This window comes from Gekko japonicus, unplaced genomic scaffold (genome assembly GCF_001447785.1).
Source record: "Gekko japonicus isolate JY-2015 unplaced genomic scaffold, Gekko_japonicus_V1.1 scaffold695, whole genome shotgun sequence".
Lineage (NCBI taxonomy): Eukaryota > Metazoa > Chordata > Lepidosauria > Squamata > Gekkonidae > Gekko > Gekko japonicus.
In genome coordinates, this window is record NW_015159731.1 from 76,623 (window position 1) to 89,622 (window position 13,000).

Below are 13,000 nucleotides of genomic sequence, written 5' to 3' on the forward strand. Positions count from 1 at the left end.
TGAGCACCTTCCTGAAAATTTCGGCGGGGGCTGAAGCCCCGCTGCCCCCACGAAGATTACGCCTATGGGATAAGACGGAACCCATTGCTGTCTTCAACCAAAAGCCTGGTGGAACATCTCTGCCTTACAAGCCCTGCGGAACTGCATTAGGTCCTGCAGAGCACGGATGTTATTCAGCAGAGAGTTCTACCAGGTTGGGGCCAAGGCTGAAAAGGCCCTGGCTCTGGCTGAGGACAGCCAGATGTCTCTCGGGCTGGGGATCACCAGTATATTAACTTACGAGTGTTTGATTCCCTTCATAAGTTCTGACAAAGACCTCTCTTCAGGGCTTCATTTCCAACAATCCAGACTATTTTTACTCCAAGGTAGGTATCAGCTTCAAAGAGATTACTTAGGTGGGGTATATACTGAATACTGGTCTGCTACTCTGCCTCTGGGTGTGAGATTTTTCCAACCCCATCCAGTACCTACTTTTCTTCAACCCAATAATGTTGTTCCAGTATTTAAGAATAAGAATAAGGTTTATACCCTGATCTGGATAATCCAGTCTAGCCCGATCTCATCAGAACTTGGAAGCTAAGCAAGACCAGCCCTGCTTAGTATTTGGATGGGAGACCACTAAGGAATACCAGGGTTGCTACACGGAGGCAAGCAATGGCAAACCACCTCTGAATGTCTCTTGCCTTGAAAACCCTCGTGGGGGGGGCCATAAGTAGGCTACAACTTGGCACAAAAAGAAAACAAACAAAAATAGAGTTTACAGAACTTCGTCAGTTTACAGTATCTAGTTTTTTAAAAAGCTATTTTACTACTGATAAACACAGAGAGACAAAAAACATCAGCAAAAATAAATAATGCTAGAAAAAGAAGACAAACATTGACTGTAAGTTATTGCTGAGTGGTTGCTGATTTAAGTCCGAAGACTTAAGTGGCACCATGTTAGCATTCACCTTCTGCATTCTCAAATCAAGATATGAAATATGTCTTATACGGCTAGTTGTTACTCCCCACCCCGCCTAAAGACAATTTCACCTTAAACGCAATTTTGAAAGCAGAATTTGCTAGGGTATTGTTGGCCAATCAAGCCAGTGAACTGTGCTTTAGTATCACTTGCAAGTATGGGGCCTGTTGATGAGAGTTTGGATATCTTCATTCCAGCTTGTTACAGATGCAATCTCCTATCAGGATTTTTTCCTTCTAGCTGGTATTGGGGGGGGGGGGTTAGTTGAGCTGAAAAGAAATGCAGTGAGATAAGGTGAGGGATGGCAGGATTTAGGTCCTCTCACCTTCATGTTCTATATTTGTTGAATTTTAAAAAAGCATCATTTGAGGATCCTTGGAAAAGAGAAGAAAGCTCATTCATACACTAATTCACACCTGCCTCTTCCTACTCTGCTAGTGGGAAATCTATTTGCCTACAGCCCATGGATGCTTCTTTGTATTTATCTGAATTGTGGAAGAAAGGATCCCTTGGCTGAGAGGTGCATGCCCAGAGAATTTCATCCAAATTCATCACCCCTAGAAATGTGCTTTGATATCCAGTTTTAAAAACTTCTGCCTGATTCTGTGATATCAAAATCTGGTACTATTTGAAAGTTAATGCAATAGTGCCCTGACCTGGATAGCCCAGGCAAGCCTGATCTCGTCACATCTTGGAAGCTAAGCAGGGTCGACTTTGGCAAGTACTTGGATGGGAGACCTCCTTGAAATACCAGAGGTAGGAGGTGGGGGCAGGCTTTATTCAGCCACCTCTCTGAATATCCTCCAGGCCCCCAGTAGGGGTCAGTCACCAGAGGCCGCCATGACTTCCAGGTGCACACACAGTCACATGCACACACACACATATACACAAGCACATATAAAAAATACAAAAGAGAAAAAGGGAAAAAAGGAAAGTTAATGCAATAGTTATTTACATTGATTTCAGTGAACATAATAATGTAAGAGCAGCCCTGCTGGATCAGACCAGTGGTTCAAAGTCAGTATTGCCTACTCAGACTGACAATGGCTCTCCAGTATCTTAGGGTGATGTCAGAGTCCCACAAACTCAGGCTCAACAACGTTCCTTCAAAAGGATCAAGTTTATTGAGTTCAGTAGAAGCAGGTCATCTGTGCATACAATCTGTGTAAAGGCTAACCCAACAGGTGGGAGAGGGGAAGATATACTGCGTTTGAAGTGGGGCTCTCTGATGGCGTTAAGCCAATCAGAGGTGCAAGCCTTGTGCACTGAAAGTAAAGACTGCAGGTTCCCAGGGAGGCAAGAGCGTGAAGCATCAAGGTCAGGCAGCAAGATAAGGCCAAGTGAGAAAAGTGAAACCAAGATGTTCACATCTGACAGGTCAGATCTTTCACATCACTTATTTTATTCATTCATTCAATCATTCATTCATTCATTCATTCATTCAATTTGTACCCCACCCTCCCCGCGAGCAGGCTCAGGGTGGCTAACACAGTTGGTACAAAAATACCAATAAAACCACATAAAATCATTTTACAACAATTCAAATACAAATGAATCATAAAATCATAAGGTGCTAGTAATCCTTCATTGGTTACTTGAGGTGGCGTACTAAGAATGTTTGCAAGCAGACAGTCCAGCTCAGTGGTCTTCTTGAGTCATGCGATGGTATAGGCCAGATGTTAAGGCTGAGGGCCGGGCTCGTTGGTGGTAATAGTCAGGGCGGCTCCTTAATTGAAAGCCTGGTGGAAGAGCTCCGTCTTGCAGGCCCTGAGGAACTGTAGACGTTCTCGCAGGGCCCTGATCTCTTTGGCTACTACCTGAGCCTCCATTGTTAAGGAGGTATCCAGGAGCACTCCCAAGCTCCTAACCTCCAGCTGTGGCACCAATGGTGCCCCAACGAAGGTCGGGAGTGGGGTCCTCACCCTGAACCGCCCTGACCCACGCACAGGACCTCTGTCTTTACCGGATTCAACTTAAGCCAGATCAGCCTGAGCCAACCAGCTACGATTTGTAATGCCCGATCCAGATCTTCTGGTCTGGAGTCCGTCTGGCCACCCAACATCAGTTGGAGCTGCGTGTCATCAGCGTACTGGTGAAATTCCAGCCCATACCTCTGGGCTATCTGGGCAAGGGGGCGCATATAGATGTTAAATAGCATTGGGGAAAGCACTGACCCTTGAGGCACTCCACACTCCAGCGGGTGCCTCCTGGACTGCTGTTCCCCTAGTGCTACCCTTTGTCCCCGACCTTGGAGAAAGGAAGGAAGCCATTGCAAGGCAAGCCCCTGAATTCCCATGTCAGCGAGGCAGTGGAGCAGCAACTGATGGTCGAACGTGTCGAACACAGCCGACAAGTCCAACAGCAACAGTACTGCCGAACCGCCCCGATCCAGATGCTTCTGGAGGTCATCAGTCAGAGCGACCAATGCCGTCTCCGTCCCGTGTCCCGGGCGAAAGCCAGACTGGAAGGGATCTAATGTGGAAGTGTCATCCATAAAGCCCTGTAACTGAATCACCACTGCCCTCTCGATTAATTTGCCCAAGTAGGGCAAATTGGAGACCGGCTGGTAATTAGTCCATTTGGCTGGGTCCAAAGATGGTCTTTTTAGGAGAGAGAGGACCATCACTTCCTTGATTGCCCCCGGGAACAGCCCCTGAGAGAGGCACTTGTTGATAATTTCCCTTAGGGCATCTCGGAACCCTTCATGGCCAGCTCTAATAAGCCAGGAAGGGCACGGATCAAGGTTGCATGTGGTTGAACATACAGTCAAGAGCAATCTGTCAATGTCCTCCAGGCTGAATGGGCCGAAATGATCCAGAACCAAGATCGAAGATGTGCTTGGAGCCTCGAGATCGCTCACTGTTTCAACTGTGGTGGGGAGGTTGTGACAGAGCGACAAGATTTTATCCATGAAATAGCTCACAAATGCCTCACAGCCAATATCAAGTTCTTTAGTGTTTGGTCTGCCCTGTGGCAGAGCTGTTATGGACCAAATCACTCTAAACAATTGGGCTGGGCATGAGCTCATGGATGCAATCGTAGCCACGTAGAACTCTCTCTTCGTGGCTTTGACTGCCATCTCATAGGATCTCATAAGTGACCTATAAAATGTTCTTGTAGCTTTGTCACGAGAGTGCCACCACTGTCTCGCTAGCCATCTTAGCCTTCACTTCATCAGCCACAGCTCCTGGGTGAACCAAGTGAGAGTGCAGAGGGTGCCGGAGAGTGTTCTCATTGATGGCTGTGGAGAGTTGGCTATGCCAGTCCTCTACAAGCTCATCCAATGAGCTGCCAGGGGGCATCGGATCCCGCAGAGCCATCTGGAGCTGCACTGGGTCCATCTGGCTCTGCTGGCGAGCTAAACACCGCCTAAACAGGGTTGGGGTGGAACATTCAGGTGGGCCCTCATGGGACTGCCAAAGCAGTAACCTGGTCCACTGTTACCCCCGCCACGAAGATCAAATTAAGCGTGTGCCCAGCTTGGTGAGTGGGGGTCGTTACATATTGGGAGAGTCCCAGTGCCACCATAGACAACACCAGGTCCGTTGCCAGAGTAGAGGCCACGTCATCAGCATGGACATTGAAATCGCCAAAGACTATCAGTCTAGGGTGTTCCAATGCCCAGCCTGATACAGCCTCCATCAGGGATGGTAGGCTATTGGCCGGTGCGTTCGACAGTCGGTACACTCAATGCCCATGATCTTTGGTGGGGGGAACGCCCTGAAGGAGTAAGCCTCCCCGATGAATAGAGCCATTACCTGATCCTTTACATAGCAATGCCAGTGACAGAATCAGGGACCTTCTGCATGCCAAGCAGATGCTCTACCACTGAGCCATAGCCCCTCCTCAGGTTGCTGGACTACATTAGGGGTTTGCACTCAGTATAAACCAAGCTGAAAACCGGTTACCAACTGGGCTGCTGATCTGGCTATCCGAAAATGGCCACCCTGAAAAATCACAAAAATATTGGGGATTTTTCAGGATTGCCAAATAGCTGGTGTTTAAAATGGTTGCCTTCTCTTTAAACATCTTCCTGCTTTTTCAGAGTTCACTTGCAGAGTGGCTTTTTGCAAGCTGCACCACAAGTGAACTTCTAGTGGCAAGTTCTCCATTATACCCTATAGGGACTATTGTAGTCAATGGTCCCCACAGTCTACAATGGAGAATCAAGCCAGGGGTATCTGGGGCTCTGGAGGGGCTGTTTTTTTATGTAGAGGCACCAAATTTGCAGCATAGCTGCTGGTGCCTCTTCTAAAAAAGCCCCCAAAGTTTCAAAAAGATTGGACCGGGGTCCAAACACTATGAGTCCCGTAGGAAGGTGACCCCATCTTCCTCTTCCATTGTTTCTAATGAAGGGGGGAAAGGAATTTAAAAGGAACATGGTCCCTATAAATGCCTTCTCCAAGCCGTGAGTGAACTCCAAAGTGGCAAAACAAAGTTTGATTCCAGTAGCACCTTTAAGGCCAACAAAGTTTTATTCAAAGTATAAGCTTTTGTGAGCATGCACACTTTGAGTTCACGTGCGTTGTGTAACTATTGGCGTTGTAACTCACAAGATGTGTCCCTTAAACATATGCTTTGGGCAAGTCCACTCATTTGGTTTCTATGGGAAGAAATTAGTAGTCATATCAATTTTATATTAGAAATTACATTGATTTTTAGGATTCTTATCTACTTTTAACTATCTCCCTGTCTCTACCTGATTGTCAACAAAAATGGACCATCCATGTCCTTATTACAGATAAAAGACTTATACTACAACATAGGAAAAGCAAATGTCCACCTCTGGTAAATCAGTGGATTGAGGACCTTAGAACTCTATGAATATTTGAATGCATGGCATGTAGATTACAATTGTGTATGGATTTATTTTTAGATATTTGGAAACTTTTATAGAAACTTATGTTTAGATCTTTCACCACTGTTATTATATTTTTGGTCAACTTTATGTATACCTTTGTTTTCTTTTTAAAAAAGAAATTCTATTTAGTTCCTTGGTTTTCAGCTTTATTCACTTGCTGTTCTTTTCTTTTTCTTTTTTTGAAAGAAAGGAATTTTTAGAAACTGGCAAAAAACTACAAATCTGACTTTATAAAAAGAAATGCACACTTCTAATCAGTTTGCTCCCATAGCAGTTCTGGAGCCAGTTTACAATTAAGTGGTGAATCAAAATGTATCCAAGAGGGATTTCTAATATCACACTGCAATCTAATAACTTTCTACACTATAGCAAATATGCTAACTCTGGTGTTTCAGCATGCTATCTAAACAACTGATAGCACCAGCACAATACAACAGGTCAGCTCCCCATTCCAGATGTTTATTTGCTGGCAGAGTGCGTCAGAGAATAAGGCCACCAGTTTTATCAGCCTAGCTGTAACCACAGATGTTTTGAAGAAGTTATACTATGTGGCTTTGAAACTGAAAAGACAGTGATAGAGCCACCAAGAAGTTGATCCGAGTATTATAAATTAGTTACATTCATCTGAAAACACTGTGGGGTATTTTTGCGGGGGAGGGAGTTGGCCAATGGCTTGCTGCTGTCACATGTGTTGCCTCCATGCAATAAATACACAACATTCTTGGGTCAAAACGACAAATATCTAAACCTAAAAGAGTCAGACAAAGGATATGAAATGGTTGTGTAGGCATAGCCTATTTCAACTGTCTTCTCTTCCAGAGTGCAGAAATCATAGCTATGAACATTCAGGCTGTGTGTATCTTAAGAATGTATTGTCAAGACAATAGCTAAAAAACAGCAATTGCTAGATGGTGCCAAAAACAGTGCAACAAATAGGGCTTGTGTTTTTGTGGATTTTGCTACAGCTAGATATACATATAGTATATACATATAGTGAATGCTTTGCAGCATGGTGTAGCAGTTAAGAGCAGCGGCCTCTAATCTGGAGAACCGGGTTTGATTCCACACTCCTCTTCCACATGAAGCCTGCTGGGTGACCTTGAGCTAGTCACAGTTCTCTCAGAGCTCTCTCAGCCCCACCTACCTCACAGGGTGTCTGTTGTGGGGAGAGGAAGGGAAAGGAGATTGTAAACTACTTTGAGACTTCTTAAGGTAGAAAAAAGTGGGGTATAAAAACCTACTCTCCTTCTTTTTCTAAAAACTATGAGGTGGATTGTTTACACCTATCAATTTACTAACACATTTTTATGAATGCTGAGTATAAAATCCACCGTACAGATAAAAACCATCGTTGACACAGTAGAACAATCCCAGTGCATTCTCAAACAACTGTGTTCTGGAACAACTATGAGTACTTGTAAGGAACTGTAAGGAGAAAAATAGGAATGCCAGTTTCCAGGTGAGACCTAGGGATCCCCTGAGATTACAGCTCACCTCCAGATTACAGAGATCAGTTTGGGAGGATAGACTCTACGGCATTGCACCCTACTGGGGTCCTTGTCCCCCCCAGGCTCCATCTCCAAATCTCCAGGAGTTTCTCAACCTGGATCTGGCAACCTTCCTCCTCCCCCATCCCCTGGCAGTAGCCAGGAGAGTTCTGGCAACCCTAAGAAAGAATAAATTCATCCACGATGGAATTATCTAATTAAGAAGAAGAAGAAGAAGAGATTGGATTTATACCCCACCCTTCACTACCAAAGGTGTCTCAGAGCGGCTTACAAACTCCTTTCCCTTCCCCTCCCCACCACAGACACCCTGTGAGGTGGGTGGGGCTGAGAGAACTCTGACACAAACTGCTCTTTTTTCAAGAACAGCTCTTATCAGAACTACGGCTTGCCCAAGGTCATCCAGTAGAGGAGCGGGGGATCAAACCCGGTTCTCCCAGATTAGAGTCCGCGCACTTAACCACTACACCAAACTGGCTACACCAAACAGTGTGTTTTCGTTACACCTCTATAATTACATAGTGTTAACTTTCCAAATCACAAGTTTGATTAAAAAACTGGAATTTATGGTTCTTCAGCAATGCCCCTATTGCAACCTTGACTGGAATCAATAGCCCCTGTCTTTTCACATTTGTCTTCAGATTTCCTGGTATCTGAGGGGCAGATTTGTCTAATGGATATATGAAGGGCCATTGAGGGTCCTCAATAATTACATTTGGATTTCTGTTTGGGATGCCCAAGTTCGAATCCCCAAACTGGAATGAAAATTGTTAGGTGATGTTGAGCTATGTATGTCACTTTGAGCTTCTTAAAGAAAGGGTAAGATAACCATGAACTAGATAGACTTGTGGGTGCTTTATTATTATGTTAAAGTGATATGCACAGGAGGCAAAACTCTCATTTTTGTGAAGAGAAAGGAGAATCAGCAATAAGAAACAAATTGTTTAAAGTCTATCCTGCTATTAGCTCTAGACGACCAGTCATAATATCTATGACTGTGACAGACAGAGCCAAGTCCACCTCCTTTTTCACATCTGCAAAGCCCCCTTTGTACTCTGCTGCTTTTGTAAGAAAGCCAGCAGAGGCCAATCAGGTCCCTCAAAACACTTGGAGTGAGATGGGAAGGGGAATAGGCGGAGGGAGAAAAGGGCTGTTAACTGGTTTTTGTTCAGAGAGAGTTTCCAGTTCTCTTACCCAAATTAGAGATCTAGTTCTATGTTCAGTCACTTTAGTGGAGACATGACTGTCTAAGTGTGGTAGCCTGCAGTGTCCCACACTGGTATAAGGTTCTCCTGTGCAGTCATTTGGTATATTTGAAAGCTACCTTAGACATCGGAGGAAGATGGTGTCGAGCAATGCTCCCTCTAAGCTGTGGAGTCTTGTGAGCAAAAATTCTACTTTGTGAGCTACCGGCATTAAAGTTGTGAGCGAGTGACTTGGCTACTGCATACATTAGTTTGCTCTGGAGCCATCCCTTCCTGAGCTAAGGCAAAAATGTGTGAGCCGGAGGCTAAACAACTGTGAGCTAGCTCACACTAACTCAGCTTAGAGGGAACACTGGTGTCGAGGTAACATCACTGATTACTAACACTCCGCAAGTGATTGTTCTTACTCCTTCTATCTTATCTGTGGCCCCGGTCACATGGGCCGGATATCGTGGGGGAGGGGGAGGCATGGCTAATTGCCCTGGAGGAAACTAACACGTGGCCGCCCGAGTACACGTCCCGGTCGAGGTACCGTGGTTAGGGGGGAGATGCCAACCAGACGGGTATCCTGCAGCACGGCACAGAAGCCGCGCTGCGCGATCGCACTAGGAATCGCTCCGGAGTTTCTTTGTGCGCATGCGCTGTTGGGCGCTGTTGCGCAACCTGCAGAGACTTGGGAGGGAAAAAAACCCTTGTCTGTTACGAACAGCAGCGGGCACCAGATGCCATGTAAGTCCACCGGAAACGCGATCAGATGCCCGTTCTTGCCCCACAGCTCCTGGAAACCGGCACCTCGGAGGTACTAGTTTTTTACTCCGCATCTTTGGTGGGAAGCCTCGGGTTAGCCACGGGAGTTCTACGCTTCCCAGATGTTGCAGTGTGATCGCGCAGTCCTCAAGTATTATTAAAATCTTATACACTACCATTTTGAGGACAGTGGGCTGTTTGACTCCAAAAACAAATTAGTGCCCATTCCTGCCACCCCCACCCATCACAAAGAGAGGAAAGAGCCAGTGCACATGGTCTCCTGTAAGTATGACATATGATAATCTTCAAATTACTGTAACTGTGGTTAATTTAATTGTGGTTGCCTTCATCTTTGTATGTGGTGTTGCTGTGGCATTTGAAAAATGCTTTAGTCCCTGCATGCAAACCTCTCATCGCACAGAGACAAGAATTATAGGAGGTGTTTAAAATAGCCTTCACAGTCTAGCAGTCTGATCTGTATCAGTCCACAGGCTAGAGTGGAAGCTGAGACAGTGAAAACACTAGGTTTGGAGAGTATCACCTCCATAAAGGCAAGTGCATTTTAAGGCCATATGCAGGCCTACACTAAAAAGACCATAGTGGTTTGAAAGGTCAATTCTATGAAAGGAATGTCTTGGAGCTCCCTTGTTTTCCTGTGTGACCTTTCTTCGGCCTGGTAGACTTATTACACTCCCAGTTCTGCAAACACTGCAAAATTACGGAGGGCTTTCTCCCTACTTCATTCTCTGTCATCTCAAACAACAACAGAGCCAGACTCCTACATTTCTAGGAACATGTTCCAAAAGCACTGATAACAGTACTATAGGCAGAGCTCAGTTCTTCTTCAAATGAGATAGTGTCACATCTGTGGCTCCAAAATTACCCCAATTCAGGGTAGACATTTTGGAACCAGGTTTTTTATATAGTTTTTGTGGTCATTGTTAAATATATGTTTTAATCTTATTTTAATTTTATTTTAATATGTTCTTTAAAAATGGATTCATCCTCACTCTTAGTCATGTCGGGCTAGAAATTTAAATATCTAAAGCACCTGATCAATCCACACATCACAATGTTAAAAGTATCTGAAAAAGTGAGCAGTGACTCACAAAAGCTCATACCCTGCCACTAATTTTGTTAGTCTTTAAGATGCTACTGGACCCTTGCTCTTTTCTGCTGCTACAGACAGACTAATACAGCTACCCATATTGATCTACTGCAAAATACATCATTTGCAAATGGTAGAGAACAGAAAACTAGCTAATCATATCACAGTAAAAAAAAACACAGCCAAAGAGCGACTTTTTAGAGCCGCACCAAAAGAGACATGCGGCGGCTGGATCACACAGATCCCCTGAGCCGCCACGCAGTTGCTCCCCGGCACAATCAGATGCCGGGGAGGAAGCCACCGATGGGAGACCGAGGCAGCCGGCCACTCATGCGTGTGCATGCGCAGTTCAGCCAAGAGCCTTGAATGCTCCTGATGATTGACGCGCCGGCGATCCCACGGCCACGCTTGCTGCGCTTCTCTTTACTTGGGGTTTTTTTTTGCTCTGCAGCACTGGGCCGTAGGGACGGATCAGGGATGGGTGTGCGTCGATTCCCAGATGTTGCGGTGAGATCGCGCCCGTTTGCTGCGCCCCCGATCCGTCCCTCTTCCGGCCCAAAACCTCCCGTGTGACCGGGGCCCCAGTAAAGTATACAATGGCTGCGGTCACACGTAACAGAAGCCACACAAGTGAGACGGAAAACAGCCGGAGTTTCCGGGCGCGATCTCACCAGCACATCTGGGAAGCGTAGCACTCCCGTGGCTCAACCGAGGCTTCCAGCCGAAACTGCGTGGCAAAAAACTAGTACCTTGGAGGTACTAGTTTCCGGAAACTGCGGGGCAAGGGCGGGCGTCTGATCGCGTTTCCGGTGGCATCCGGCGCCTGCCCATGTCACCTTGCAAATAAGGTGGGGTTTTTTTGTCCAGGTCTCTGTGGATGCGCATGCGCACCCAACGGAGCATGCGCATTTGCCATGTACACAATAATAAAAAACAGTTTGCCGCAGCGCGCGCTTCTTCGTTGTGCTGTCCTGTGATCGGCACCTCTCCCTTGCCATGGAACCTCCACGGTACCTCCACAGGACCTCCACAGGAGGTCTGATCACTTAACTGCGCAGTAGTTTGCCCCAGGGCAAACAGCCACGCTTCTCCTCTGCAGTTTCCTGCCCGTGTGACCGGGGCCAATGTATTGTGTTGTTGTCAGCACCCTCTCATAACTGGAATTCTCTTATATTATTTTTACAAAGACAGAGAGATAATCATAGACACTGTCAACATTTCAGTCTATTAAACTAAGTGGAAATGCACTTACCTTCACATGTAACCCCATCCAACATAAGGGCAAACCCAGGTAAGCAAGAGCACATAACTTTCCCTTCCATAACATGACATATGTGCTTGCATGGTCCATTATCTGGAAAACACAACAGTTCAAGATGCATGAATGTTTCAAACCAAAGCAAAAGTCCTTTAAACATCCAAGGCTTTCTTCTCCTAATTATAATCTCTGCCTTTGCACCAGACTGTAAAATGTGAAAACAAACAATCTATTCTCGTAACCTTAATCACTATGTACCACCCTCCTCTTACAGGCAAACACACCTGAGTAATTCATTCCCACTTGTGTGTTTGAAATTACCACCCACAGCTGTGTTGCCTGAACAACTCTAAACAGCTAGCATGAAATAACCTTGAATTCAGAAGCTTGCTTCAAATTACCTCAGGACATTACCCTCTGAGATTCCCTCTACCTCTTTCTTCAGGCTAGTACTGGAGGCAAGTAATGTGTGGATGTGAACTGAAATGAAAACAGCCAAGGAAGCTTTGGAATTTATTTTGGACTTGTAAACAAACTCATGTCTCCAGTTTGCCTATCAAACATACCTTTACATTTATCTTGCTCTACATGTAAAGAATTGTTGGTCACAGGTTGGATGTTCGAGGCTTCTGAAGCAACTGTGGCTGTGTCCGCCAAGGCAGTGTTTTGTCCGTCTTCTTCAAAATCTATACACAATATAGAAGGAAAAAGTATCAGCCTTAGTTAATTCATATTTCTGAACTTTTATACTGAACTACTTTCATAAGGGTACAACCCCCAAGGGTCAAGGAAACTGTGGGAAAGGATATCTGCCATATGCGTTATTGGATTCAGTATAAGGCAATTACTTTTCTTACAATACATTTGAGAAATACTTTCTTGAGATTAGTCTTAAAACCTAAGCTCCCTGAAACTGACAGGTCTAGGTTTGAACTGGGAATAAGAGAACTGCTCTAGTTCTATTTCATTATTGCTAGAGATGTTGCAAACATACCATATATAAAGGTATCAACCAAATGTGAGACAGTAATTCAGCTTGTTAAATTGTACTGAGCACCTAACAAGTAGGTTGGCACTGGGGTTTGGCAAAACTGAGCATGCTGATTCAAACCAGCTGGCAGTCATTAACACCCCTAGGGGCTACTTAGATGAAGGCCAGTCTTATGACTGATTTATATGATTTGTGATGAATGTAATTGTTTATTTAAACAATTGCCTCCTAAGCAGAGCAGTTATGCAGCAAGAATGTGAGGGAAAGAATAGAAATCACATGGGCTGTGTGAAAATGCGCATGCGCAAAAAGCCAGTTGTGCTGTACTGCATGTTTGGGAAGAAATACAGTGAAGGAACCTGCT

The 13,000-nt window shown here is 45.2% G+C and overlaps 1 protein-coding gene across 1 annotated transcript in view; it reads right to left on the reverse strand.

Annotated features, from left to right (window-relative positions):
• The window catches only part of FBLN2 (fibulin 2), a 225,170-nt gene that overhangs the window by 32,655 nt on the left and 179,515 nt on the right, over positions 1–13,000 (reverse strand). The window contains exons 7-8 of the mRNA XM_015428721.1: positions 12,212–12,331; positions 11,640–11,741 (exon numbers count right to left, since the gene is read on the reverse strand). Coding sequence (XP_015284207.1) covers positions 11,640–11,741; positions 12,212–12,331 — 222 coding nt within the window. The remainder of the gene's footprint in view (positions 1–11,639; positions 11,742–12,211; positions 12,332–13,000) is intronic.